Source organism: Pelobates fuscus, chromosome 11 (genome assembly GCF_036172605.1).
Source record: "Pelobates fuscus isolate aPelFus1 chromosome 11, aPelFus1.pri, whole genome shotgun sequence".
Taxonomy (NCBI): Eukaryota; Metazoa; Chordata; class Amphibia; order Anura; family Pelobatidae; genus Pelobates; species Pelobates fuscus.
Genome location: NC_086327.1, coordinates 37020087 through 37043941, shown reverse-complemented (window position 1 = coordinate 37043941; position 23855 = coordinate 37020087). Strand labels below are relative to the sequence as shown.

The following is a 23855-nucleotide window of genomic DNA, read 5'->3' as shown; positions in this document are numbered from 1 at the left end:
AAAATAAACAATTTCTAAAAAAAAAAGGAAAAAGGAAAAAAAGCCGAACAGACACTGCTTGATCCGTTTTAGGTCAGCTTTGGGATTTCTAGGTAGTCTCAGTAAAATCCATTCTGAGTTCTCCTTATAACCGGCAGAAAAAAAAAAATATATATATATATATATATATATATATATATATATATATATATATATATCTGCGAGCGGTTCAACAGAACACTGCTTGCCGAGACTGGGAGCGACTCCTACCGCACTTCTTATGTGCATATTGGGAGGTGCCGCAGGAACTGCTTTGGACTATTATATGGGAGAAGATTACGAGGACCTCATCACAGTGCATTGGGATGGGGGAATGTGCTAAAACTCTGTGACCACATGGAACAGTTGGCTAAGTTGGTAAAAGAGAACCTCCAAGCTGACAAGGGGTGACAGAAAGTATGGTATGACCGGGGTACCCGACTGCGTAGTTTCCGTGTTGGACAAAAGATTAAACCGGTCTGACATGATTAATTACAGGCGGCATGGCAGGGTCCCTACAAGGTGGTGGAGCATATCTGCAATACCACCTATGTGGTAGCCAGCTGTGCAGATGAGAGAGTAAACTGCTCCTTCCACGTTAATATGCTTAAAGAGTACAAAAAAAGGAAGGACGATGTAACTGCAGTGTGCGCCCCAGCTTCTGAGGATCTAGACAGCCTCGCATTACCTGACTTGCTAGAGGGAGACTCCCAAGTTGACCTTATCGCTCAAGTCAAACTAGGAGACAAACTGACTGATAAAGAAATAGTTCAGGCCCACAAATTATTGAAAGCTAAACGAAAGACCTTCTCCCAAGACCCTGGGTACATCACCCTGGCTGTACACAACGTGGAAATCCCAGGACAAGCACCTATGAGGCAACCACCCCTACCACATTCTCGAGGCAGTCCGGTAAGAGATACGGAAGGATATACAGTAAATGCTGTGACTAGGAGTGATTGAGGCTTCAGACTTGGCTTGTAGTCCTAGTACCGAAGCGGGACGGAACAACACTCTTCTGCGTGGACTACAGGCGACTGAACGATCGGACTCTTACCAACTCTTATCCCATGCCCTGGAGGAACTATTTCATCATATAGCATGGGGACAGTATCTCGCCACAACAGACCTATGCAAGGGCTACTAGCAGATTCACCTGGCCGAGGAGGCTATCCCCAAGTCGGCATTCGTCACCCCGCTTGGCCTATTCCAATATCAGGTCATGCCGTTCTAGATGAAGAATGTCCCAGCCACCTTTCAACGTATGGTGGATAGGTTCCTCAATGGCTTCCAGGAATTTGCACGTGCGTACCTGGACAGCATAGCTATCAATTGTGACTCATAGGAGGAAGATTTCCCATGTAGGGAAGGTTATCGGCCGAATTAGAGCAGCTGGCTTAACTCTGAAGCCAGACAAGTGTCACATTGGTATGGCTGAAGTGCGGTATCTGGGACACAGAGTAGCTGGGAGACTTCTGCCCCTACCCGAGTGGCCACCACACACTGGATAACACAGTTCTACTTCACCCTTTACTAAGTCTTGGCTCGTGTTTTTTTTTAAATTCTTTATTTTATTTGTGCATGAAAAATCACATAAAGCACACAATGCCACAACAGCTAGAGCATGCAGAGCGTCATACATAGATTTACATTGGTTAGGCATTAAAACATAGCACAGTTTTATGGATTATTATCGCATGACAAAGAGTTATATCTAATAATATTATCAATAACAGCGTTAAACTAGGTTATCCAGGTTAGATTGTTATCAGCTATATATCAGAGAATTTACAACATTGAAAACAGGTTAGACTACAATGTTAAACCGGTGAGCTATAAAACCACCTGGTAAGCACGTTAATAGAGGTGAGATATCCCCAGCAGTACCTTTCTACATTAGTAAGCATGTTGGTAGCCTGGCTGTAATCAGGCTAAGTTAAGTAATGACATGCAATTAGCCGGCATAGATGTATCTGTGCCATGGAGTAATAAAACGAAAAAAAAAAAAAACAAATAGATAATGCTGCTTCTATCTATAACAAGCTCGTGTTGGGATAAAGTCACCCTCACAGGCCAGCAGTATGCATAAGGGCTAGTACTCGTGTTCGCCAAGAGGGACAGTTAATGTCCAGGGTGTAGTAGCAGTTTGTGAGTACGTCTCTCAACAGTCATGCTGTCCCAGGGCCGGTCCGACCCTCAGCCTGTTCCCCGTCTGGGAGAGTGCAGCAGGTCTGTGCCAAGGTGCTGGTCATATCGGGTGTTGGGCATTGCATGATGGGTGACTACCTTCGGGTGGGCCCGCTGCGTCTCCGATTTCTCCGATGTAGGAGCCGCTTTAGAGGCTGTTGGCGGTCCCCGCTGTTTGGTAGGCATGTAAGGGGTACGGAGATGAGTGCACCCGCTTGTCAGCTCTGTGTCGGGACGCTTTGTGCGGCTTCCTCCTCCGCTTCCCCGCTTGTGTAGCGCCAGCTTTCCGCCCTGGCTGTGGTGGTTTGTCCCCGTTCTGTGGAGGGCTTGTTGCAGCCGTGGGTCTTGTTTGGCTCTGTTTAGCTTGTTCCCAGTATTGCTCCCAAAAGCGTTCAAATGCCAGGGCAATGGGATCCCTGGAGTCTGGGACAAACTTGGTCACGTGTTGGCGGCCATCTTTGCCCACTCCAAGCCGCACTCTTGCTGGGCTCATGTTTGGGTGAGACAGCTATACTCTGTGCAAGAGAGCTTAATCACTAGGACCCTGTTACAGGTTAGGAAAGTTTGGATAGACCCCAGCCAAGCTGCAGCGGGTAGGGGCTATAGCACTACTGGTGTCCCAGTGATAGCTAGGAAGCAAGCTTGGCAGAGGTGCCCAGTCAGGGTACCATGCAGTCCATCAAAGTGTGTCCAGGATTGTGTGTCCATGAATGGAGACCCCATGCTGGGGGTCTGTGTATAAATTCTGTGTGCCTTGCCTGAATAAACCAGATCTACTCCCAGCACTGGCGTACATACCGCGGTCGCAGGGGTTGCAGCTGCGACTGGGCCCGGCCCACCAGGGGGCCCGGCCACCTAGCGACTCGGTATGTACGCCAGTGTGGGCAGACTCTTCTACTGGGGGGACAAGGAGCTGGCCACATCAGGGCCCCCGAGGCCGGCCCTGGTGTTACCGGGCGCGCGCGCGCGAGGGAGCACTCTCCCCTGAGCGCTCTCTGATCAGCTCCCTTGCGCGCCCCGCACTTATGCTGCAGCCGGAATATGAAGTTATATTCTGGCTCCGGCATCAGTAAAAATGTGCGAGGGAGCTGGGCAGAGAGCGCTCAGGGGACAGTGTTCCCTCACGAGCCAGCAGGACCGGCCGCCGGGCAGCCCCTGGACTGGACTGGAAAGGGAGGCTGCGGGATTAAATCTGAAAAAAAAAGCACACAAAAAACGTGTGTATGTGTGTTAGTGCTACAGTGTGTGTGTGTGTGTGTGTGTGTGTTAGTGCACATTTTTGTGCCAGTGTGTGTGTGTTACTGTGTCTGCTAGTGAGTGTCAGTGAGTGTGTTAGTTTTTGTTTGCGTGTGTTACTGTGTGTTAGTTGTGTGTGTCTGTTATTGAGTGTGTGTCTGTTAGTGAGTGTCAGTGTGTGTGTCTGTGTGTGAGTGAGTGTGTGTGTCTGTTACTGAGTGTGCTAGTTTGTGTGTGTCTGTTAGTGAGTCTGTTAGTGAGTCTAGTGAGTCTTAGGTTAGTGAGTCTAGTGAGTCTTAGGTGTCTTAGTGAGTGTGTGTTTGTCAGTGAGAGTGTGTGTTTTATAAGTGAGTGTGTATGTGTCTCTGTCTGTCACTGAGTGTGTCTTTGGCAGTAAATTTGTGTGTCTGTTAGCTAGTGTGTATGCGTCTGTTCGTGAGAGTGTGTGTGTGTTTTAAACCCCTTAAGCACTTACCTTTCTCCAGCGCCGGACTCCCTTGGCGCTGGGGATCCCTCCGCCCCGACCTGCCTCTCAGCTCCCAATGCGCATGCGTGGCAAGAGCCGCGCGCGCATTCAAACCGCCCATAGAAAAGCATTACTCAATGCTTTCCTATGGACGTCGAGCGTCTTCTCACTGTGATTTTCACAGGGAGAATCGCGGAAGCGCCTCTAGCCGCTGTCAGTGACACAGCCACTAGAGGCTGGATTAACCATCAGTGAAACATAGCAGTTTCTCTGAAACTGCTATGTATTCAGCTGCAGGGTTAAACTAGAGGGCCCTGGAACCCAGACCACTTCATTGAGCTGAAGTGATCTGGGTGTCTAAAGTGGTCCTTTAAGTGTATGTGTATCTGCATACACTTGCGTACATACCGCGGTCGCAGCCCTGCAACCCGGAGCCTGCCGCCATCTGTTGCGACCCCGGCCCGCGCAGAGTAAGTGCGGGGGGAAGGGCACGGATCAATTTTAGCACCGGGGCCCCATGGGTCGTGTGTACGCCACTGACTCCCAGCATTACGTTTAGACAAATGTATTTGTGGAAAGCTGTACTAGCTAATACAACGGGAAAGGGAATCCATGAAGGTGATACCCTGGTGGTCCGCCACACAGATCAACATGTTAGCTCCTAATTTGGTGCTAAAATCAGGACAATTTTTGCTGTCATGTTTTTATCATGATTTGAAATAGCATTGAAATGTTTTTGATGTTTTGGAAAAAAGTCCCTAGAGTGCGGAACTCATTGCTGTTGTTTAAGGTGCCAGACCTACACCAGGCTTCATAAAGGATTTCCTGGAGAACACAGTGTGTGTGTTTTAATATAACTGGTCTTAGTTGTTGTTAGAGGGTAAACATAGATATATAACATACAATTATGTAATTATGTAATTTAAAAATTGCCACGACTAAGAGCTCTTCTGCTATGATCTTACTACATCCTACCTGAGCTACCTGTCTGAACAAACGAGGATCAAAATCCCTTTTCTCTGTTTCTTTACGACACGAGCTTCAACCCACCTTGATAACACGGGCCCCTTCCCTTTCTTGCATAAGAGTGAGAAAGAAAACCTTGGAATATATTCTTTTAATAGTTATCACAGTAATGTTTGTGGAGAACATCAGGCTCATCCCAAAGGAGATGTGTCAGCTTTCACCGGCTCTGCTAGATCGTGACAACCCTCGGGACCCATGGAGCTGCTAATGAATTCTTGGTTAGATAGTTTAGTACATTCCACGATAGATGGCATCGACCTCCGTCCTCTTATTTTACCTAAATGTATTCGTTTTATCCATTCGGAAACACAGTGTGAGAGCAGAGTGTGAAAAGATGGAGTAGGGACAGTGGAGGGTGTGTCATAAGACTGTATCCAATCAGAGCGTGGTTAGATCAGCCAATAAGATGCTAGCTGGAGTTGTATAATTTGGAGGCTGCTGCGGGCGCGTATTATTGCTTGATCTTCATAGAGAATAGTGACCATGTCTGAAGCCGCCCCAGCTCCCGCCGCCGCACCTGCGGTAGAAAGCGCCTCCAAGAAGAAGCAGCCCAAGAAAGCAGCCGGTGTCAAGAAAGCCGCTAAGCCCTCCGGTCCTAGCGTGTCCGAGCTCATTGTCAAAGCTGTGTCCGCTTCTAAAGAGCGCAGCGGGGTGTCCCTGGCAGCTCTGAAGAAGGCTTTGGCTGCTTCTGGTTATGATGTGGAAAAGAATAACAGCCGCCTCAAGCTGGCTCTCAAGGGCTTGGTGACTAAAAGCACTCTCGTCCAGGTCAAAGGAAGCGGAGCTTCCGGCTCCTTCAAGCTCAACAAAAAGCAGGCGGAGAGCAAGGACAAGGCTACCAAGAAAAAGGCACCGGCTAAAGTCAAGAAGCCTGCCCCGAAGAAAGCCACCAAGTCTCCAGCCAAACCTAAGAAGGTAGCTGCAAAGAGCCCGAAAAAGGCCAAAAAGCCGGCCGCCTCCGCTAAAAAGGCCACCAAAAGTCCGAAGAAAGTCAAAGCCGCCAAGCCCAAGAAGGTAGTGAAAAGCCCGGCTAAGAAGACCGTGAAGAGCCCTGCCAAAAAGGCAGCCAAACCCAAAGCCGCAAAGAGTCCTGCAAAGGCTAAAAAGGCAGCTCCCAAAAAGAAATAAGCCTTGCTCGCATTTAATTTTATTTTCCAAACCCCAAAGGCTCTTGTAAGAGCCACCACATTCTCATTTCAGAGCTATATATCAGTGATGGCAACGTGTTTGTTTTGGTGTCATGTCACACATATCGTTCCCCCTCCATCCCTCATTCTAAAGTCAGGAATAACCTAATGAATCCTGTAATCCCAGCATCTAGTGCTCGAAAAGATTACACAGGAATGTATCTTGTCGGTGTGGCCAAGTCCCCGTATACCAGTGCTACACTTGAGCGTTGATTTTTTTTATTTTTTTTGGCTTAGAAATTTCCTCCGTTCTAAGATACTGAGGGTGTTTCTTCATTAAATTGCGAAAGGCCAGTTTTAGTGAGAAACGCATATAATATATAGAATATCACACAGTGTCCTTCCAGACTAGATTTAATGTTATTGCCTTTTTCAGTAAGATAATAAAGCAGAACATATTTTAGGGATTGCGATTTTGTACATGGTGATAATAAAAGGGACTGTCCTCGTCCTCTCTCCACGTGTGAAACGGGCGCTTATTTCGATATTCAAAGAGTGATAAAGCCCAAGAAATGATACCTTGTGCAGTAGCTAAGCCGACTATCAAAGAAACACTAAAGACATGATAAAATGATTATACTTCAAAAGATTTCACGATTGTGAAATCTTTTGAAGCATAAACAGCTTTGGTTTTAAAAGCCAGAACCATTTCGAGCACGGAAGGAGAGGGTTAAGCATATTATTGAGAGGAAAAAAAAAAAGTGAAGGGGCGTATTTAAAACGCCTGCCTCCTTTGATGCAGGTCCCCATACGGTCCGTCCGAGGAGTATATAAGGAAGAGCTTTGCACAGCATCTCATATCGTTCGTGCAGAAAGAAAAGCAGAACCATGTCTGGCAGAGGCAAAGGAGGAAAGGGTCTCGGAAAAGGTGGCGCTAAGCGTCACAGGAAGGTTCTTCGTGACAACATCCAGGGCATTACCAAGCCTGCAATTCGTCGCCTTGCTCGCAGGGGAGGCGTGAAGCGTATTTCCGGCCTCATCTATGAGGAGACTCGCGGGGTGCTGAAGGTATTCCTGGAGAACGTCATCCGGGACGCCGTCACTTACACCGAGCATGCCAAGAGGAAGACTGTCACCGCCATGGACGTAGTTTATGCTCTTAAGCGCCAGGGCCGCACTCTCTATGGCTTCGGAGGTTAAAACTCGGGCTTGACTTTACCGCACACCCCATTAACCCAAAGGCCCTTTTCAGGGCCACCCACTTTTTCACTAAAAGACTGAACCTAATCACTTTAACCCCTTCCACACCTGATAAATTGCCTGCTATCTACATAGATACACCGAGAAGGAGATAGTAGTAGAGGCTGCTCCCAAACATCTAGACGGGAAAGGTTGCTAAACACTGTATTTGTAGACCGCATTTTTGAACCATCGGAGGATTTGGAGCCGCCTTCTGTTAATGGTAGGGGATGTAAAAAAATATGAGCAAGTACGTACACACACACTGTCAAGAAAGCTCTGGTTTTGGTGTATTGTTACTGTTGCCTACATTTAATACATGCTTGCAGCCACTTAAATAGAAACATTGTTACTAGCTTTGCATATGCACTCCTGTGTTAACTATGTATTCTCCTCTAAGCGAAAAAGTAGTCTTTTTCCTGCTGCCTCTCCACACGATGGATTCTAAATAGTGAAGTTATTGTAAAATCGCCAGTGAAATAGACCAGCAGAGATGATGGCTACATCGTTGCCTGACGTGAAAATGGGATATGTGGGGACATTTGAGCATTGTAGTGTGTGGGCTCCGTAGCTAGCCCGCTCAAAGTCACAGGCTAAAAGACACGTTTTTATGAATGTGTTGGAGCTCGTTCGAGTGCAGATTTGGTGGCTCTTAAAAGAGCCTTTGTGTTTTGTGTTAGCAGGTTTCAACTTAAGCACGTTCGCCTCGGATCCTACGAGCCAGCTGGATGTCTTTGGGCATGATTGTGACCCTCTTAGCGTGGATGGCGCACAAGTTGGTATCCTCAAAAAGACCAACCAGGTAAGCCTCGCTAGCCTCTTGCAGAGCCATGACAGCAGAGCTCTGGAAGCGCAGATCAGTCTTGAAATCCTGAGCGATCTCACGGACAAGGCGCTGGAAGGGCAGCTTGCGGATGAGCAGCTCGGTGGACTTCTGATAACGGCGGATCTCCCTGAGAGCCACAGTTCCTGGACGGTAACGGTGAGGCTTTTTCACTCCCCCGGTAGCTGGGGCGCTCTTTCTAGCAGCTTTGGTGGCTAGCTGCTTGCGGGGAGCCTTGCCTCCGGTCGACTTACGGGCTGTCTGCTTAGTTCTGGCCATTGTAGCAAAACGAAAGGGAATGAACGCTGCTCGCTGTAGCCTGGGCTTTATAGCCGATACGGCGTTTTCATTGGTTCATCAAGTGGGTGGTATGTTCTGATTGGCTGAAAACAAATAGTAAACCATTTCAAAATACCCGCTCAAATCAACTGCTTCTCATCCCCTCCCCCACATTCAAAATGCCCGCTCAAATCAACTGCTTCATCCCCTCCCCCCTCCTCCATCTATTGAGACCACGCGCCCAAAGAAGGGATCTAAGCCTTTAGTGACCCTTCCTGTCCTGACAGCATTTATTATAGACGCTACTAGTTGAAAGGAATGGCAGTGGGCAGTAATGGACGTATTCCTCCCAACATACTTATTAATAGCTGTATAGGCTTTATCGAGGGGGAGGGGTGCATGGGACATTGACCTCTTACACATGCAGAAAGGCCGCTTCTTTCGATGGGATAGAAGCCACGTCTGATAAAGGACTTTCACTCACAGGACGCTCAGTAGCCATACAAATGAGCTCCAGGAGACAGAGCAGCAGGAAATGTTACAAAGCATCCACTTATTGAAACAATGTTTTCAGCCGAGAGGCCAGGCTATTAAGGCTGCGTTAACTCATCCAGCAGCACAGACAACAGAGCTGTAGCGCCGCTAGGATTTGAACGCTCATAGTAGGTTTCACCCGGCATGTCCTCCAGACAGCGGGAGAGGGGGGAATCCTGAGAGTGAGCGACATGTAGAGATGCCCCGCTTAACAAAAGAGGACCTGTACACTATATACACTTGCCCCAATTGGTATTAATTTGCTGCTGCGTTTATCATAGACATGCATGGCAGCCATTGATTTTAACTAGTTCTATAGCTGGAATGTTGGACAGGATATGGACTGCAAATGGGACTCAGTCAGTGCTGTGACAGAAGCGCCCTAATATTTTAGCTTGCTTATGAGCTGCCAGCGTGGTGTGTGTGTAGATACAGGGAACGGTTTGCGCGCAGCAGAACAATTAATCGGCTCTTTGTGGAGAACGTGGGTGGCTCTTAAAAGAGCCTTTGTGTTTGGTAGGTGAGGGAGGCAGGTGCAGCAGCTGTCCGCTTTACTTGCTCTTGGGCTTGTGGCTCTCGGTCTTCTTGGGCAGCAGCACAGCCTGGATGTTAGGCAGGACACCTCCCTGGGCGATAGTCACTCCTCCCAGCAGTTTGTTGAGCTCTTCATCGTTACGGACAGCGAGCTGGAGATGGCGGGGAATGATGCGGGTCTTTTTGTTGTCTCTAGCGGCATTCCCTGCCAGCTCCAGAATCTCAGCGGTCAGGTACTCCAGCACTGCAGCCAGATAGACGGGGGCACCGGCTCCCACACGCTCTGCATAATTGCCCTTCCTCAGCAAACGGTGGACTCTGCCGACTGGGAACTGAAGTCCCGCTCGGGATGAGCGAGTCTTCGCCTTTGCACGGGTCTTTCCACCTTGCTTTCCGCGGCCAGACATGTTTGTTCTTGATTGAATGCAAGAAGATGAAAACTCCTCCCCTACCACAGGCTATTTATAAACACACTCTGCTCTGTGATTGGATGACTTTACAAGCAGCCAATTAGAGACACGTTATACAGGGAACCAATCTATTGCTGGAGCTAGTGTTAAACAGCCGCTTCCTTACGTCATCTGACTTTAGCAACCAATCGCAGGAAGGGAAGCGGAAGGGCCTCATTTACATGGTCCGCCTATAAATAGAACCGCCGGAGCAAGCAGCTTGCTATTCGCTCGCGAGCTAACAGCGTTAATCATGCCTGATCCAGCAAAGTCCGCACCAGCCCCCAAGAAAGGCTCCAAAAAAGCCGTCACCAAGACTCAGAAGAAAGATGGCAAGAAGCGTAGAAAGAGCAGGAAGGAGAGCTATGCCATCTACGTGTACAAGGTGCTGAAGCAGGTCCATCCCGACACCGGCATCTCCTCCAAGGCAATGGGGATCATGAACTCCTTTGTCAATGATATCTTTGAGCGCATCGCAGGAGAAGCTTCTCGCCTGGCTCACTACAACAAGCGCTCCACCATCACCTCCCGGGAGATCCAGACTGCCGTGCGCCTGCTACTACCCGGAGAGCTGGCAAAGCACGCCGTGTCTGAGGGCACCAAGGCTGTCACAAAGTACACCAGCGCCAAGTAAATGTCCGCCTCCCTGACCACCCGCTAACACAAAGGCTCTTTTAAGAGCCACCCACACTGTCTCTCTCAGAGCTGGCATCACACCCATGCATCAACTCTACAGCTTACTTGCTGCCCACCACAAGCTCACGCAAACGTGTAGCTTTCCTTTCACTTAACCCTTTCCATGCTGTCCTGTAACTCTGAAGATCTCGAGCTGCTCGTGTTTGCACATTTTAGACACTTGTATCACTCACATGCTGATTTAGCCACCTAATGCTCAGTTTGCTCCGCTCTATTACTTTCAAGTCTACCTAGATACCGGACTTGATCTTAGAAGATATTCGTTGGGCGGCTGTATATCTAGTAACTGTAGATTAGGGACAGGCTTCTTATTCAGGGTAGCGCTTGAAGTCGCATTAGGGATATTATAAAAGCTGCTACTGTAGGAGATCTTATACCTAATACTTTACCAAATGGCTACATGGCCAGGGATTTCACTCGATAAGTGTATCCGTTTCTTTCTCTTTTGTTATAGCCTATTGAAACAATGTTTCACTTCATCCTGATACTGTCTATTACTATGTTGCAACTCATGGAAGCCTAGTATGTGGTTCTATCGTCTTTTTGCTCACGCTAGTATTTTACTAGACTTTAAAAGGTCTTTTTGACATATATACCTCAAAACAGCTAGTGTGCAATATCTAGCCTACCTACCCTATTTTCTATCATTTCCACTAGTTATGGGGAATGTGCGCAGGCTTACTTTGGAACATTTAGCAGGCTTTTCCCTTTATTGCACATTGGATATGTACGGATTTATTTTTGTAATTGTCTTTATTTTGTGTAAGTCTTGATATTGGTGACTTCTTTTGGGGTATCCCACCCCTTTAGCTTTATTCTTATTAAAGGTTTAGTTGTATCCATTTGTTCAGCCAACCCCCGACTGAATTAGATACCTGTCCTTAGAAAGTATCTACATTAGTCCACATACGATTGTTCATTACTTTTTGGATACATGGAAATCCTCCTTTTTTTTTTTTTTTTTTTTGATTTGGTGTTTGCCAGTAAAGAACAATTTAGACCATTGAGGCTTCATCTAAATATCAGCATGATGATTTCAGTGTCTGCAGACATGTTGAGCTTATTAAAGACAATCTGATAAGCCTGTTTTGATCTTAAAGACATAAGCATTTTATTTTTTTTGTAACTTGCCTTTTTTTCCTGTTTATTGCGCCAACACATTATACACTTTCTCACCAGATGTGCCTGTATACACTCAAACAGCGTTTTCCAATTGGTTTTCTGCAGGAACCTATGGTCCAGCGAGAACAAAACTGGAGTTCTGTAGTGATTTGCCCATTGGGTAGCCCATACACTTAAAGAAACCTGATGGGCATTGCTGCAGAGGGACTCGGTAAGCACTGTTTAATTGCCCAACGGAATCCCTGTAGCATGAGATGCTGGGAAGTGACTGACTATCATTACCTCCCAGCTTCAAATAGAAAATGCTGCACTGGAGGGAGAGAGACCGCAGTCGGCACTGAGCAGCGATTTAGGCGGCTGCCTAAGGCCTAACTCGCCATCGGGCAGGCATACTGTGTCAGGTACAAGGACCCCACACCTTGCCCGGTATGCTGCTGGTTGCGAGGTCCCTCCACTCTGTCCTGAGAAGCAGAAAGCCAGCACAGTCTGCAGCTCCGCTGACTATGCAGTGTCTCGCGATCTCTGGCCAATCAGACCGTCGCCGCGGGATACCACTTCAATGCTCTGTTTTCTGGATATTGTGAGGCACTGCACAATCTGCAGCTCACACCTGGTGGAGTTGCAGACTGTGCAGTCTCTCAGGGCAAATTGTAGAGAGAGCTTACTGGAGCACCAGGGATCAAAGACACCAAGCTCTAAAAACACAAAGACAAACCACATTTATCTCATCCATACAGACTCCACAAGGGACCAAGTCAAATCTGATGGCGGACATCATGCTAGCCTTCCAGGAGTTTTACCACAAACTTTACAACTTGAGGGACTCTCCCCCCAGATGTTACTGACATAACTGACATAAGAGCCTTCCTCAAACAAAGGATCGCCAAGACAATCCCACTCAACGTACAACAAAGACTTGACTCTCCCACAACTAAAGAGGAGTTAGAAGTAGTGATACACTCCCTCCCACTAGGAAAGAGCCCGGGCCCAGATGTCTTCACGGCCAAATACTACAAGAGCTTTTCCATCCAGCTCATACCCCCACTCCTAGACGCACTCAACTCCCTACTTAAAGACAATTCCATACCCCCACAGGCATCGGAAGCCACTATTGCACTCTACCCAAACCAGGTAAAGATTTGACCCAATGTGGGAGTTATTGGCCTATCTCACTTAAAAATATTGATTTAAAAAATGTTCACTAAAACACTAGCTAACCGCCTACGCCTCAAGCTCCCAGAGCTAATTCACCCAGACCAGGCTGGATTTATACAAGGCCGAGAAGCTAAAAAATAATATCACCAAACTCATTAATCTCATGCATCACTCTGAACACACAAACACCCAGACACTGTTACTCTCCAGAGATGCCGAAAAGGCTTTCAACAGGGTGGACTGGTCCCTGATGCTTGCCACCCTGGAACAGATGGGCTTTGGCCCAAACTGGCTAAGGTGGATGGGAGCTATATACTCCAGACCAACGGCTAGGCTACTCGTGAACGGCCAACTCTCACTCCCAGTACCCATCTCCAATAGCACCCCTCTTTGTTTCGTCCTGGTCCTGGAGCCATTCCTCCAGGGAGTTAGAGAAAATCCTAACATCAAGGGTTTCAAATTTGGATGGGCAGAACACAAAATATCAGCATTTGCAGATGACATGCTATTCACGGTCTCCGAACCCAGCTCCTCACTCCCTCATATACTGGAGGAGATGTCTCTCTATAGCAAAGTGTTCACCTTTCATGCCACTCTAGGTAAATGTGAACTCCTCCCACTGAAAGTACTAAACTCGACCAAAACACATCTACAATCAAACTTCCCATTCTCCTGGGGAACAGAGCATATAACATATCTGGGGGTAGCACTACCATCCGTTATCTCACGACTATATGAAACCACCCCCCACCCCCCTGCTAATCCAAGCTAGAACTAAAGATCTTACTAAATGGCACACTTCGCAGTTCAGCTGGTTTTGCAGGATAAATATCCTGAAAATTAGTATTCTCCCAAGAATATTATACTTGCTGCAAGTTCTCCCGATCACTCTACCCACAACCTTCTTTGCTGCCATACAAAAACTATTTACAACATTTATTTGGTCCCACAAACGCCCCAGGCTAGCCTATCAGCTGCTCACAAGATCAAAGACGGAGGGGGGTCTGGGGCTGCCAGATGTGGAACGATACCACAGTGCAGTACTATTGGCCAGGATTTATGACTGGACAGGCAAGAACACGACCAAACAATGGGTAGATGTAGAGAATAACATCTTCCGTGTCCCCATACACACAATACCATGGCACAACTCTGGCCAATCCTTCCTTATGCACAAACAACACCCGACCATTACTCCGACACTGAGAATGTGGTCACACATGAGTCATTGGCGGCGGACATATCACCATACCCATCACCGCTATATCCACTGACTCACAATCCGCTCTTCAAGCCTGGTGAATCGGGAGCGGCATACAGATAATATCATACCACAGCATACCTACCTTCACGAGACCTCCTTGACAATGAGGGAGTTAGGCCCCTGTCGTCCCTACACCCGCAGGGAACTCCCACGACCCTTCAAAAATTTCTCTACGATCAACTCATTCACTTTTTGCGGACCAACAAATACCCCCAACAAGGTCACCGAGCACTGACCAAATTCGAACTTACGTGCACCCAATGCACACTCAAAAAGAAACAGGTCAAAACCACATATGCCTACTACAGGACACTAGCCAACCAATCAACCTACTCTACAAAAAACACTGGGAACAAGAACTGCACTTATCTTTCGCAGATAATGACTGGAAGCAAATATTCCTCCTGACACAAAAATCATCCACCAGCTTAGCGACACAAGAAAGTAACTATAAGAAGATAGCTAGATGGCACTACACCCCATCCAAACTCAAACGGGCATTCCCAGGCACGTCCAATAACTGCTGTAGATGACTAGAGGCCATTGGGGACACGGCTCACATCTGGTGGTCATGCACGGTGAACCAAAAGTTCTGGTCACGGATCTCCAGTCTCATACACCTCATAACGGGAACCACCATACCCTACCCACCTTAAACACTCCTATATCTTATATTGCCTCCCTCCATACCAAGGGACACTAGGACCCTAGACATACATCTGCTCAAAGCAGCAAATCTGCTTATCACCCTCCACTGGAAAAAAAAAAATATACATGACCTCCTGGGAACCCTAGTGTAACTTCATGAACACCAGTCAAACAGACCGATAGTGACACCCAGCTGGAGATAATATGAGACCTTGAACTACCAGCGAATCTATTTGAATATCAACACCCTTATTATTTTTGGTCTTCACTTCCCCTCTATGTCGACTACAAGTATTTCTGTTACTGAATGTGAACTTTGTACTAGACATTATGACTAAAGCAGCAATGTTATACACATTTTTGAAGTATCAATTGTTACATTTGCAAGAATTTTAAAATAAACAATTTCTAAAAAAAAAAGGAAAAAGGAAAAAAAGCCGAACAGACACTGCTTGATCTGTTTTAGGTCAGCTTTGGGATTTCTAGGTAGTCTCAGTAAAATCCATTCTGAGTTCTCCTTATAACCGGCAGAAAAATGGAGTAATAAAACGAAAAAAAAAAAAAAACAAATAGATAATGCTGCTTCTATCTATAACAAGCTCGTGTTGGGATAAAGTCACCCTCACAGGCCAGCAGTATGCATAAGGGCTAGTACTCGTGTTCGCCAAGAGGGACAGTTAATGTCCAGGGTGTAGTAGCAGTTTGTGAGTACGTCTCTCAACAGTCATGCTGTCCCAGGGCCGGTCCGACCCTCAGCCTGTTCCCCGTCTGGGAGAGTGCAGCAGGTCTGTGCCAAGGTGCTGGTCATATCGGGTGTTGGGCATTGCATGATGGGTGACTACCTTCGGGTGGGCCCGCTGCGTCTCCGATTTCTCCGATGTAGGAGCCGCTTTAGAGGCTGTTGGCGGTCCCCGCTGTTTGGTAGGCATGTAAGGGGTACGGAGATGAGTGCACCCGCTTGTCAGCTCTGTGTCGGGACGCTTTGTGCGGCTTCCTCCTCCGCTTCCCCGCTTGTGTAGCGCCAGCTTTCCGCCCTGGCTGTGGTGGTTTGTCCCCGTTCTGTGGAGGGCTTGTTGCAGCCGTGGGTCTTGTTTGGCTCTGTTTAGCTTGTTCCCAGTATTGCTCCCAAAAGCGTTCAAATGCCAGGGCAATGGGATCCCTGGAGTCTGGGACACACTTGGTCACGTGTTGGCGGCCATCTTTGCCCACTCCAAGCCGCACTCTTGCTGGGCTCATGTTTGGGTGAGACAGCTATACTCTGTGCAAGAGAGCTTAATCACTAGGACCCTGTTACAGGTTAGGAAAGTTTGGATAGACCCCAGCCAAGCTGCAGCGGGTAGGGGCTATAGCACTACTGGTGTCCCAGTGATAGCTAGGAAGCAAGCTTGGCAGAGGTGCCCAGTCAGGGTACCATGCAGTCCATCAAAGTGTGTCCAGGATTGTGTGTCCATGAATGGAGACCCCATGCTGGGGGTCTGTGTATAAATTCTGTGTGCCTTGCCTGAATAAACCAGATCTACTCCCAGCACTGGCGTACATACCGCGGTCGCAGGGGTTGCAGCTGCGACTGGGCCCGGCCCACCAGGGGGCCCGGCCACCTAGCGACTCGGTATGTACGCCAGTGTGGGCAGACTCTTCTACTGGGGGGACAAGGAGCTGGCCACATCAGGGCCCCCGAGGCCGGCCCTGGTGTTACCGGGCGCGCGCGCGCGAGGGAGCACTCTCCCCTGAGCGCTCTCTGATCAGCTCCCTTGCGCGCCCCGCACTTATGCTGCAGCCGGAATATGAAGTTATATTCTGGCTCCGGCATCAGTAAAAATGTGCGAGGGAGCTGGGCAGAGAGCGCTCAGGGGACAGTGTTCCCTCACGAGCCAGCAGGACCGGCCGCCGGGCAGCCCCTGGACTGGACTGGAAAGGGAGGCTGCGGGATTAAATCTGAAAAAAAAAGCACACAAAAAACGTGTGTATGTGTGTTAGTGCTACAGTGTGTGTGTGTGTGTGTGTGTGTGTGTTAGTGCACATTTTTGTGCCAGTGTGTGTGTGTTACTGTGTCTGCTAGTGAGTGTCAGTGAGTGTGTTAGTTTTTGTTTGCGTGTGTTACTGTGTGTTAGTTGTGTGTGTCTGTTATTGAGTGTGTGTCTGTTAGTGAGTGTCAGTGTGTGTGTCTGTGTGTGAGTGAGTGTGTGTGTCTGTTACTGAGTGTGCTAGTTTGTGTGTGTCTGTTAGTGAGTCTGTTAGTGAGTCTAGTGAGTCTTAGGTTAGTGAGTCTAGTGAGTCTTAGGTGTCTTAGTGAGTGTGTGTTTGTCAGTGAGAGTGTGTGTTTTATAAGTGAGTGTGTATGTGTCTCTGTCTGTCACTGAGTGTGTCTTTGGCAGTAAATTTGTGTGTCTGTTAGCTAGTGTGTATGCGTCTGTTCGTGAGAGTGTGTGTGTGTTTTAAACCCCTTAAGCACTTACCTTTCTCCAGCGCCGGACTCCCTTGGCGCTGGGGATCCCTCCGCCCCGACCTGCCTCTCAGCTCCCAATGCGCATGCGTGGCAAGAGCCGCGCGCGCATTCAAACCGCCCATAGAAAAGCATTACTCAATGCTTTCCTATGGACGTCGAGCGTCTTCTCACTGTGATTTTCACAGGGAGAATCGCGGAAGCGCCTCTAGCCGCTGTCAGTGACACAGCCACTAGAGGCTGGATTAACCATCAGTGAAACATAGCAGTTTCTCTGAAACTGCTATGTATTCAGCTGCAGGGTTAAACTAGAGGGCCCTGGAACCCAGACCACTTCATTGAGCTGAAGTGATCTGGGTGTCTAAAGTGGTCCTTTAAGTGTATGTGTATCTGCATACACTTGCGTACATACCGCGGTCGCAGCCCTGCAACCCGGAGCCTGCCGCCATCTGTTGCGACCCCGGCCCGCGCAGAGTAAGTGCGGGGGGAAGGGCACGGATCAATTTTAGCACCGGGGCCCCATGGGTCGTGTGTACGCCACTGACTCCCAGCATTACGTTTAGACAAATGTATTTGTGGAAAGCTGTACTAGCTAATACAACGGGAAAGGGAATCCATGAAGGTGATACCCTGGTGGTCCGCCACACAGATCAACATGTTAGCTCCTAATTTGGTGCTAAAATCAGGACAATTTTTGCTGTCATGTTTTTATCATGATTTGAAATAGCATTGAAATGTTTTTGATGTTTTGGAAAAAAGTCCCTAGAGTGCGGAACTCATTGCTGTTGTTTAAGGTGCCAGACCTACACCAGGCTTCATAAAGGATTTCCTGGAGAACACAGTGTGTGTGTTTTAATATAACTGGTCTTAGTTGTTGTTAGAGGGTAAACATAGATATATAACATACAATTATGTAATTATGTAATTTAAAAATTGCCACGACTAAGAGCTCTTCTGCTATGATCTTACTACATCCTACCTGAGCTACCTGTCTGAACAAACGAGGATCAAAATCCCTTTTCTCTGTTTCTTTACGACACGAGCTTCAACCCACCTTGATAACACGGGCCCCTTCCCTTTCTTGCATAAGAGTGAGAAAGAAAACCTTGGAATATATTCTTTTAATAGTTATCACAGTAATGTTTGTGGAGAACATCAGGCTCATCCCAAAGGAGATGTGTCAGCTTTCACCGGCTCTGCTAGATCGTGACAACCCTCGGGACCCATGGAGCTGCTAATGAATTCTTGGTTAGATAGTTTAGTACATTCCACGATAGATGGCATCGACCTCCGTCCTCTTATTTTACCTAAATGTATTCGTTTTATCCATTCGGAAACACAGTGTGAGAGCAGAGTGTGAAAAGATGGAGTAGGGACAGTGGAGGGTGTGTCATAAGACTGTATCCAATCAGAGCGTGGTTAGATCAGCCAATAAGATGCTAGCTGGAGTTGTATAATTTGGAGGCTGCTGCGGGCGCGTATTATTGCTTGATCTTCATAGAGAATAGTGACCATGTCTGAAGCCGCCCCAGCTCCCGCCGCCGCACCTGCGGTAGAAAGCGCCTCCAAGAAGAAGCAGCCCAAGAAAGCAGCCGGTGTCAAGAAAGCCGCTAAGCCCTCCGGTCCTAGCGTGTCCGAGCTCATTGTCAAAGCTGTGTCCGCTTCTAAAGAGCGCAGCGGGGTGTCCCTGGCAGCTCTGAAGAAGGCTTTGGCTGCTTCTGGTTATGATGTGGAAAAGAATAACAGCCGCCTCAAGCTGGCTCTCAAGGGCTTGGTGACTAAAAGCACTCTCGTCCAGGTCAAAGGAAGCGGAGCTTCCGGCTCCTTCAAGCTCAACAAAAAGCAGGCGGAGAGCAAGGACAAGGCTACCAAGAAAAAGGCACCGGCTAAAGTCAAGAAGCCTGCCCCGAAGAAAGCCACCAAGTCTCCAGCCAAACCTAAGAAGGTAGCTGCAAAGAGCCCGAAAAAGGCCAAAAAGCCGGCCGCCTCCGCTAAAAAGGCCACCAAAAGTCCGAAGAAAGTCAAAGCCGCCAAGCCCAAGAAGGTAGTGAAAAGCCCGGCTAAGAAGACCGTGAAGAGCCCTGCCAAAAAGGCAGCCAAACCCAAAGCCGCAAAGAGTCCTGCAAAGGCTAAAAAGGCAGCTCCCAAAAAGAAATAAGCCTTGCTCGCATTTAATTTTATTTTCCAAACCCCAAAGGCTCTTGTAAGAGCCACCACATTCTCATTTCAGAGCTATATATCAGTGATGGCAACGTGTTTGTTTTGGTGTCATGTCACACATATCGTTCCCCCTCCATCCCTCATTCTAAAGTCAGGAATAACCTAATGAATCCTGTAATCCCAGCATCTAGTGCTCGAAAAGATTACACAGGAATGTATCTTGTCGGTGTGGCCAAGTCCCCGTATACCAGTGCTACACTTGAGCGTTGATTTTTTTTATTTTTTTTGGCTTAGAAATTTCCTCCGTTCTAAGATACTGAGGGTGTTTCTTCATTAAATTGCGAAAGGCCAGTTTTAGTGAGAAACGCATATAATATATAGAATATCACACAGTGTCCTTCCAGACTAGATTTAATGTTATTGCCTTTTTCAGTAAGATAATAAAGCAGAACATATTTTAGGGATTGCGATTTTGTACATGGTGATAATAAAAGGGACTGTCCTCGTCCTCTCTCCACGTGTGAAACGGGCGCTTATTTCGATATTCAAAGAGTGATAAAGCCCAAGAAATGATACCTTGTGCAGTAGCTAAGCCGACTATCAAAGAAACACTAAAGACATGATAAAATGATTATACTTCAAAAGATTTCACGATTGTGAAATCTTTTGAAGCATAAACAGCTTTGGTTTTAAAAGCCAGAACCATTTCGAGCACGGAAGGAGAGGGTTAAGCATATTATTGAGAGGAAAAAAAAAAAGTGAAGGGGCGTATTTAAAACGCCTGCCTCCTTTGATGCAGGTCCCCATACGGTCCGTCCGAGGAGTATATAAGGAAGAGCTTTGCACAGCATCTCATATCGTTCGTGCAGAAAGAAAAGCAGAACCATGTCTGGCAGAGGCAAAGGAGGAAAGGGTCTCGGAAAAGGTGGCGCTAAGCGTCACAGGAAGGTTCTTCGTGACAACATCCAGGGCATTACCAAGCCTGCAATTCGTCGCCTTGCTCGCAGGGGAGGCGTGAAGCGTATTTCCGGCCTCATCTATGAGGAGACTCGCGGGGTGCTGAAGGTATTCCTGGAGAACGTCATCCGGGACGCCGTCACTTACACCGAGCATGCCAAGAGGAAGACTGTCACCGCCATGGACGTAGTTTATGCTCTTAAGCGCCAGGGCCGCACTCTCTATGGCTTCGGAGGTTAAAACTCGGGCTTGACTTTACCGCACACCCCATTAACCCAAAGGCCCTTTTCAGGGCCACCCACTTTTTCACTAAAAGACTGAACCTAATCACTTTAACCCCTTCCACACCTGATAAATTGCCTGCTATCTACATAGATACACCGAGAAGGAGATAGTAGTAGAGGCTGCTCCCAAACATCTAGACGGGAAAGGTTGCTAAACACTGTATTTGTAGACCGCATTTTTGAACCATCGGAGGATTTGGAGCCGCCTTCTGTTAATGGTAGGGGATGTAAAAAAATATGAGCAAGTACGTACACACACACTGTCAAGAAAGCTCTGGTTTTGGTGTATTGTTACTGTTGCCTACATTTAATACATGCTTGCAGCCACTTAAATAGAAACATTGTTACTAGCTTTGCATATGCACTCCTGTGTTAACTATGTATTCTCCTCTAAGCGAAAAAGTAGTCTTTTTCCTGCTGCCTCTCCACACGATGGATTCTAAATAGTGAAGTTATTGTAAAATCGCCAGTGAAATAGACCAGCAGAGATGATGGCTACATCGTTGCCTGACGTGAAAATGGGATATGTGGGGACATTTGAGCATTGTAGTGTGTGGGCTCCGTAGCTAGCCCGCTCAAAGTCACAGGCTAAAAGACACGTTTTTATGAATGTGTTGGAGCTCGTTCGAGTGCAGATTTGGTGGCTCTTAAAAGAGCCTTTGTGTTTTGTGTTAGCAGGTTTCAACTTAAGCACGTTCGCCTCGGATCCTACGAGCCAGCTGGATGTCTTTGGGCATGATTGTGACCCTCTTAGCGTGGATGGCGCACAAGTTGGTATCCTCAAAAAGACCAACCAGGTAAGCCTCGCTAGCCTCTTGCAGAGCCATGACAGCAGAGCTCTGGAAGCGCAGATCAGTCTTGAAATCCTGAGCGATCTCACGGACAAGGCGCTGGAAGGGCAGCTTGCGGATGAGCAGCTCGGTGGACTTCTGATAACGGCGGATCTCCCTGAGAGCCACAGTTCCTGGACGGTAACGGTGAGGCTTTTTCACTCCCCCGGTAGCTGGGGCGCTCTTTCTAGCAGCTTTGGTGGCTAGCTGCTTGCGGGGAGCCTTGCCTCCGGTCGACTTACGGGCTGTCTGCTTAGTTCTGGCCATTGTAGCAAAACGAAAGGGAATGAACGCTGCTCGCTGTAGCCTGGGCTTTATAGCCGATACGGCGTTTTCATTGGTTCATCAAGTGGGTGGTATGTTCTGATTGGCTGAAAACAAATAGTAAACCATTTCAAAATACCCGCTCAAATCAACTGCTTCTCATCCCCTCCCCCACATTCAAAATGCCCGCTCAAATCAACTGCTTCATCCCCTCCCCCCTCCTCCATCTATTGAGACCACGCGCCCAAAGAAGGGATCTAAGCCTTTAGTGACCCTTCCTGTCCTGACAGCATTTATTATAGACGCTACTAGTTGAAAGGAATGGCAGTGGGCAGTAATGGACGTATTCCTCCCAACATACTTATTAATAGCTGTATAGGCTTTATCGAGGGGGAGGGGTGCATGGGACATTGACCTCTTACACATGCAGAAAGGCCGCTTCTTTCGATGGGATAGAAGCCACGTCTGATAAAGGACTTTCACTCACAGGACGCTCAGTAGCCATACAAATGAGCTCCAGGAGACAGAGCAGCAGGAAATGTTACAAAGCATCCACTTATTGAAACAATGTTTTCAGCCGAGAGGCCAGGCTATTAAGGCTGCGTTAACTCATCCAGCAGCACAGACAACAGAGCTGTAGCGCCGCTAGGATTTGAACGCTCATAGTAGGTTTCACCCGGCATGTCCTCCAGACAGCGGGAGAGGGGGGAATCCTGAGAGTGAGCGACATGTAGAGATGCCCCGCTTAACAAAAGAGGACCTGTACACTATATACACTTGCCCCAATTGGTATTAATTTGCTGCTGCGTTTATCATAGACATGCATGGCAGCCATTGATTTTAACTAGTTCTATAGCTGGAATGTTGGACAGGATATGGACTGCAAATGGGACTCAGTCAGTGCTGTGACAGAAGCGCCCTAATATTTTAGCTTGCTTATGAGCTGCCAGCGTGGTGTGTGTGTGTGTGTGTGTGTGTGTAGATACAGGGAACGGTTTGCGCGCAGCAGAACAATTAATCGGCTCTTTGTGGAGAACGTGGGTGGCTCTTAAAAGAGCCTTTGTGTTTGGTAGGTGAGGGAGGCAGGTGCAGCAGCTGTCCGCTTTACTTGCTCTTGGGCTTGTGGCTCTCGGTCTTCTTGGGCAGCAGCACAGCCTGGATGTTAGGCAGGACACCTCCCTGGGCGATAGTCACTCCTCCCAGCAGTTTGTTGAGCTCTTCATCGTTACGGACAGCGAGCTGGAGATGGCGGGGAATGATGCGGGTCTTTTTGTTGTCTCTAGCGGCATTCCCTGCCAGCTCCAGAATCTCAGCGGTCAGGTACTCCAGCACTGCAGCCAGATAGACGGGGGCACCGGCTCCCACACGCTCTGCATAATTGCCCTTCCTCAGCAAACGGTGGACTCTGCCGACTGGGAACTGAAGTCCCGCTCGGGATGAGCGAGTCTTCGCCTTTGCACGGGTCTTTCCACCTTGCTTTCCGCGGCCAGACATGTTTGTTCTTGATTGAATGCAAGAAGATGAAAACTCCTCCCCTACCACAAGCTATTTATAAACACACTGTGCTCTGTGATTGGATGACTTTACAAGCAGCCAATTAGAGACACGTTATACAGGGAACCAATCTATTGCTGGAGCTAGTGTTAAACAGCCGCTTCCTTACGTCATCTGACTTTAGCAACCAATCGCAGGAAGGGAAGCGGAAGGGCCTCATTTACATGGTCCGCCTATAAATAGAACCGCCGAAGCAAGCAGCTTGCTATTCGCTCGCGAGCTAACAGCGTTAATCATGCCTGATCCAGCAAAGTCCGCACCAGCCCCCAAGAAAGGCTCCAAAAAAGCCGTCACCAAGACTCAGAAGAAAGATGGCAAGAAGCGTAGAAAGAGCAGGAAGGAGAGCTATGCCATCTACGTGTACAAGGTGCTGAAGCAGGTCCATCCCGACACCGGCATCTCCTCCAAGGCAATGGGGATCATGAACTCCTTTGTCAATGATATCTTTGAGCGCATCGCAGGAGAAGCTTCTCGCCTGGCTCACTACAACAAGCGCTCCACCATCACCTCCCGGGAGATCCAGACTGCCGTGCGCCTGCTACTACCCGGAGAGCTGGCAA

The 23855-nt window shown here is 48.0% G+C and overlaps 6 protein-coding genes across 6 annotated transcripts; 4 read left to right on the top strand and 2 right to left on the bottom strand.

The window, feature by feature from the left end:
• Window positions 1-5416: 5416 nt before the first annotated feature.
• On the top strand, window positions 5417-6061 carry LOC134576835 (histone H1B-like). Its single transcript, XM_063435528.1, has one exon. The coding sequence runs from the start codon at window positions 5417-5419 to the stop codon at window positions 6059-6061; it is 645 nt and encodes a 214-aa protein (XP_063291598.1).
• An 887-nt stretch (window positions 6062-6948) lies between these two features.
• On the top strand, window positions 6949-7260 carry LOC134576834 (histone H4). The gene has a single exon (XM_063435527.1). The coding sequence runs from the start codon at window positions 6949-6951 to the stop codon at window positions 7258-7260; it is 312 nt and encodes a 103-aa protein (XP_063291597.1).
• Window positions 7261-7990: 730 nt separating this feature from the next.
• LOC134576833 (histone H3) lies at window positions 7991-8401 on the bottom strand. The gene has a single exon (XM_063435526.1). It carries the CDS (start codon window positions 8399-8401, stop codon window positions 7991-7993), a length of 411 nt encoding a protein of 136 aa, XP_063291596.1.
• Window positions 8402-18759: 10358 nt separating this feature from the next.
• Window positions 18760-19404, top strand: LOC134576832 (histone H1B-like). Its single transcript, XM_063435525.1, has one exon. The coding sequence runs from the start codon at window positions 18760-18762 to the stop codon at window positions 19402-19404; it is 645 nt and encodes a 214-aa protein (XP_063291595.1).
• An 887-nt stretch (window positions 19405-20291) lies between these two features.
• On the top strand, window positions 20292-20603 carry LOC134576830 (histone H4). Its single transcript, XM_063435524.1, has one exon. It carries the CDS (start codon window positions 20292-20294, stop codon window positions 20601-20603), a length of 312 nt encoding a protein of 103 aa, XP_063291594.1.
• Window positions 20604-21333: 730 nt separating this feature from the next.
• Window positions 21334-21744, bottom strand: LOC134576829 (histone H3). Its single transcript, XM_063435523.1, has one exon. It carries the CDS (start codon window positions 21742-21744, stop codon window positions 21334-21336), a length of 411 nt encoding a protein of 136 aa, XP_063291593.1.
• Between the last annotated feature and the right edge of the window lie 2111 nt (window positions 21745-23855).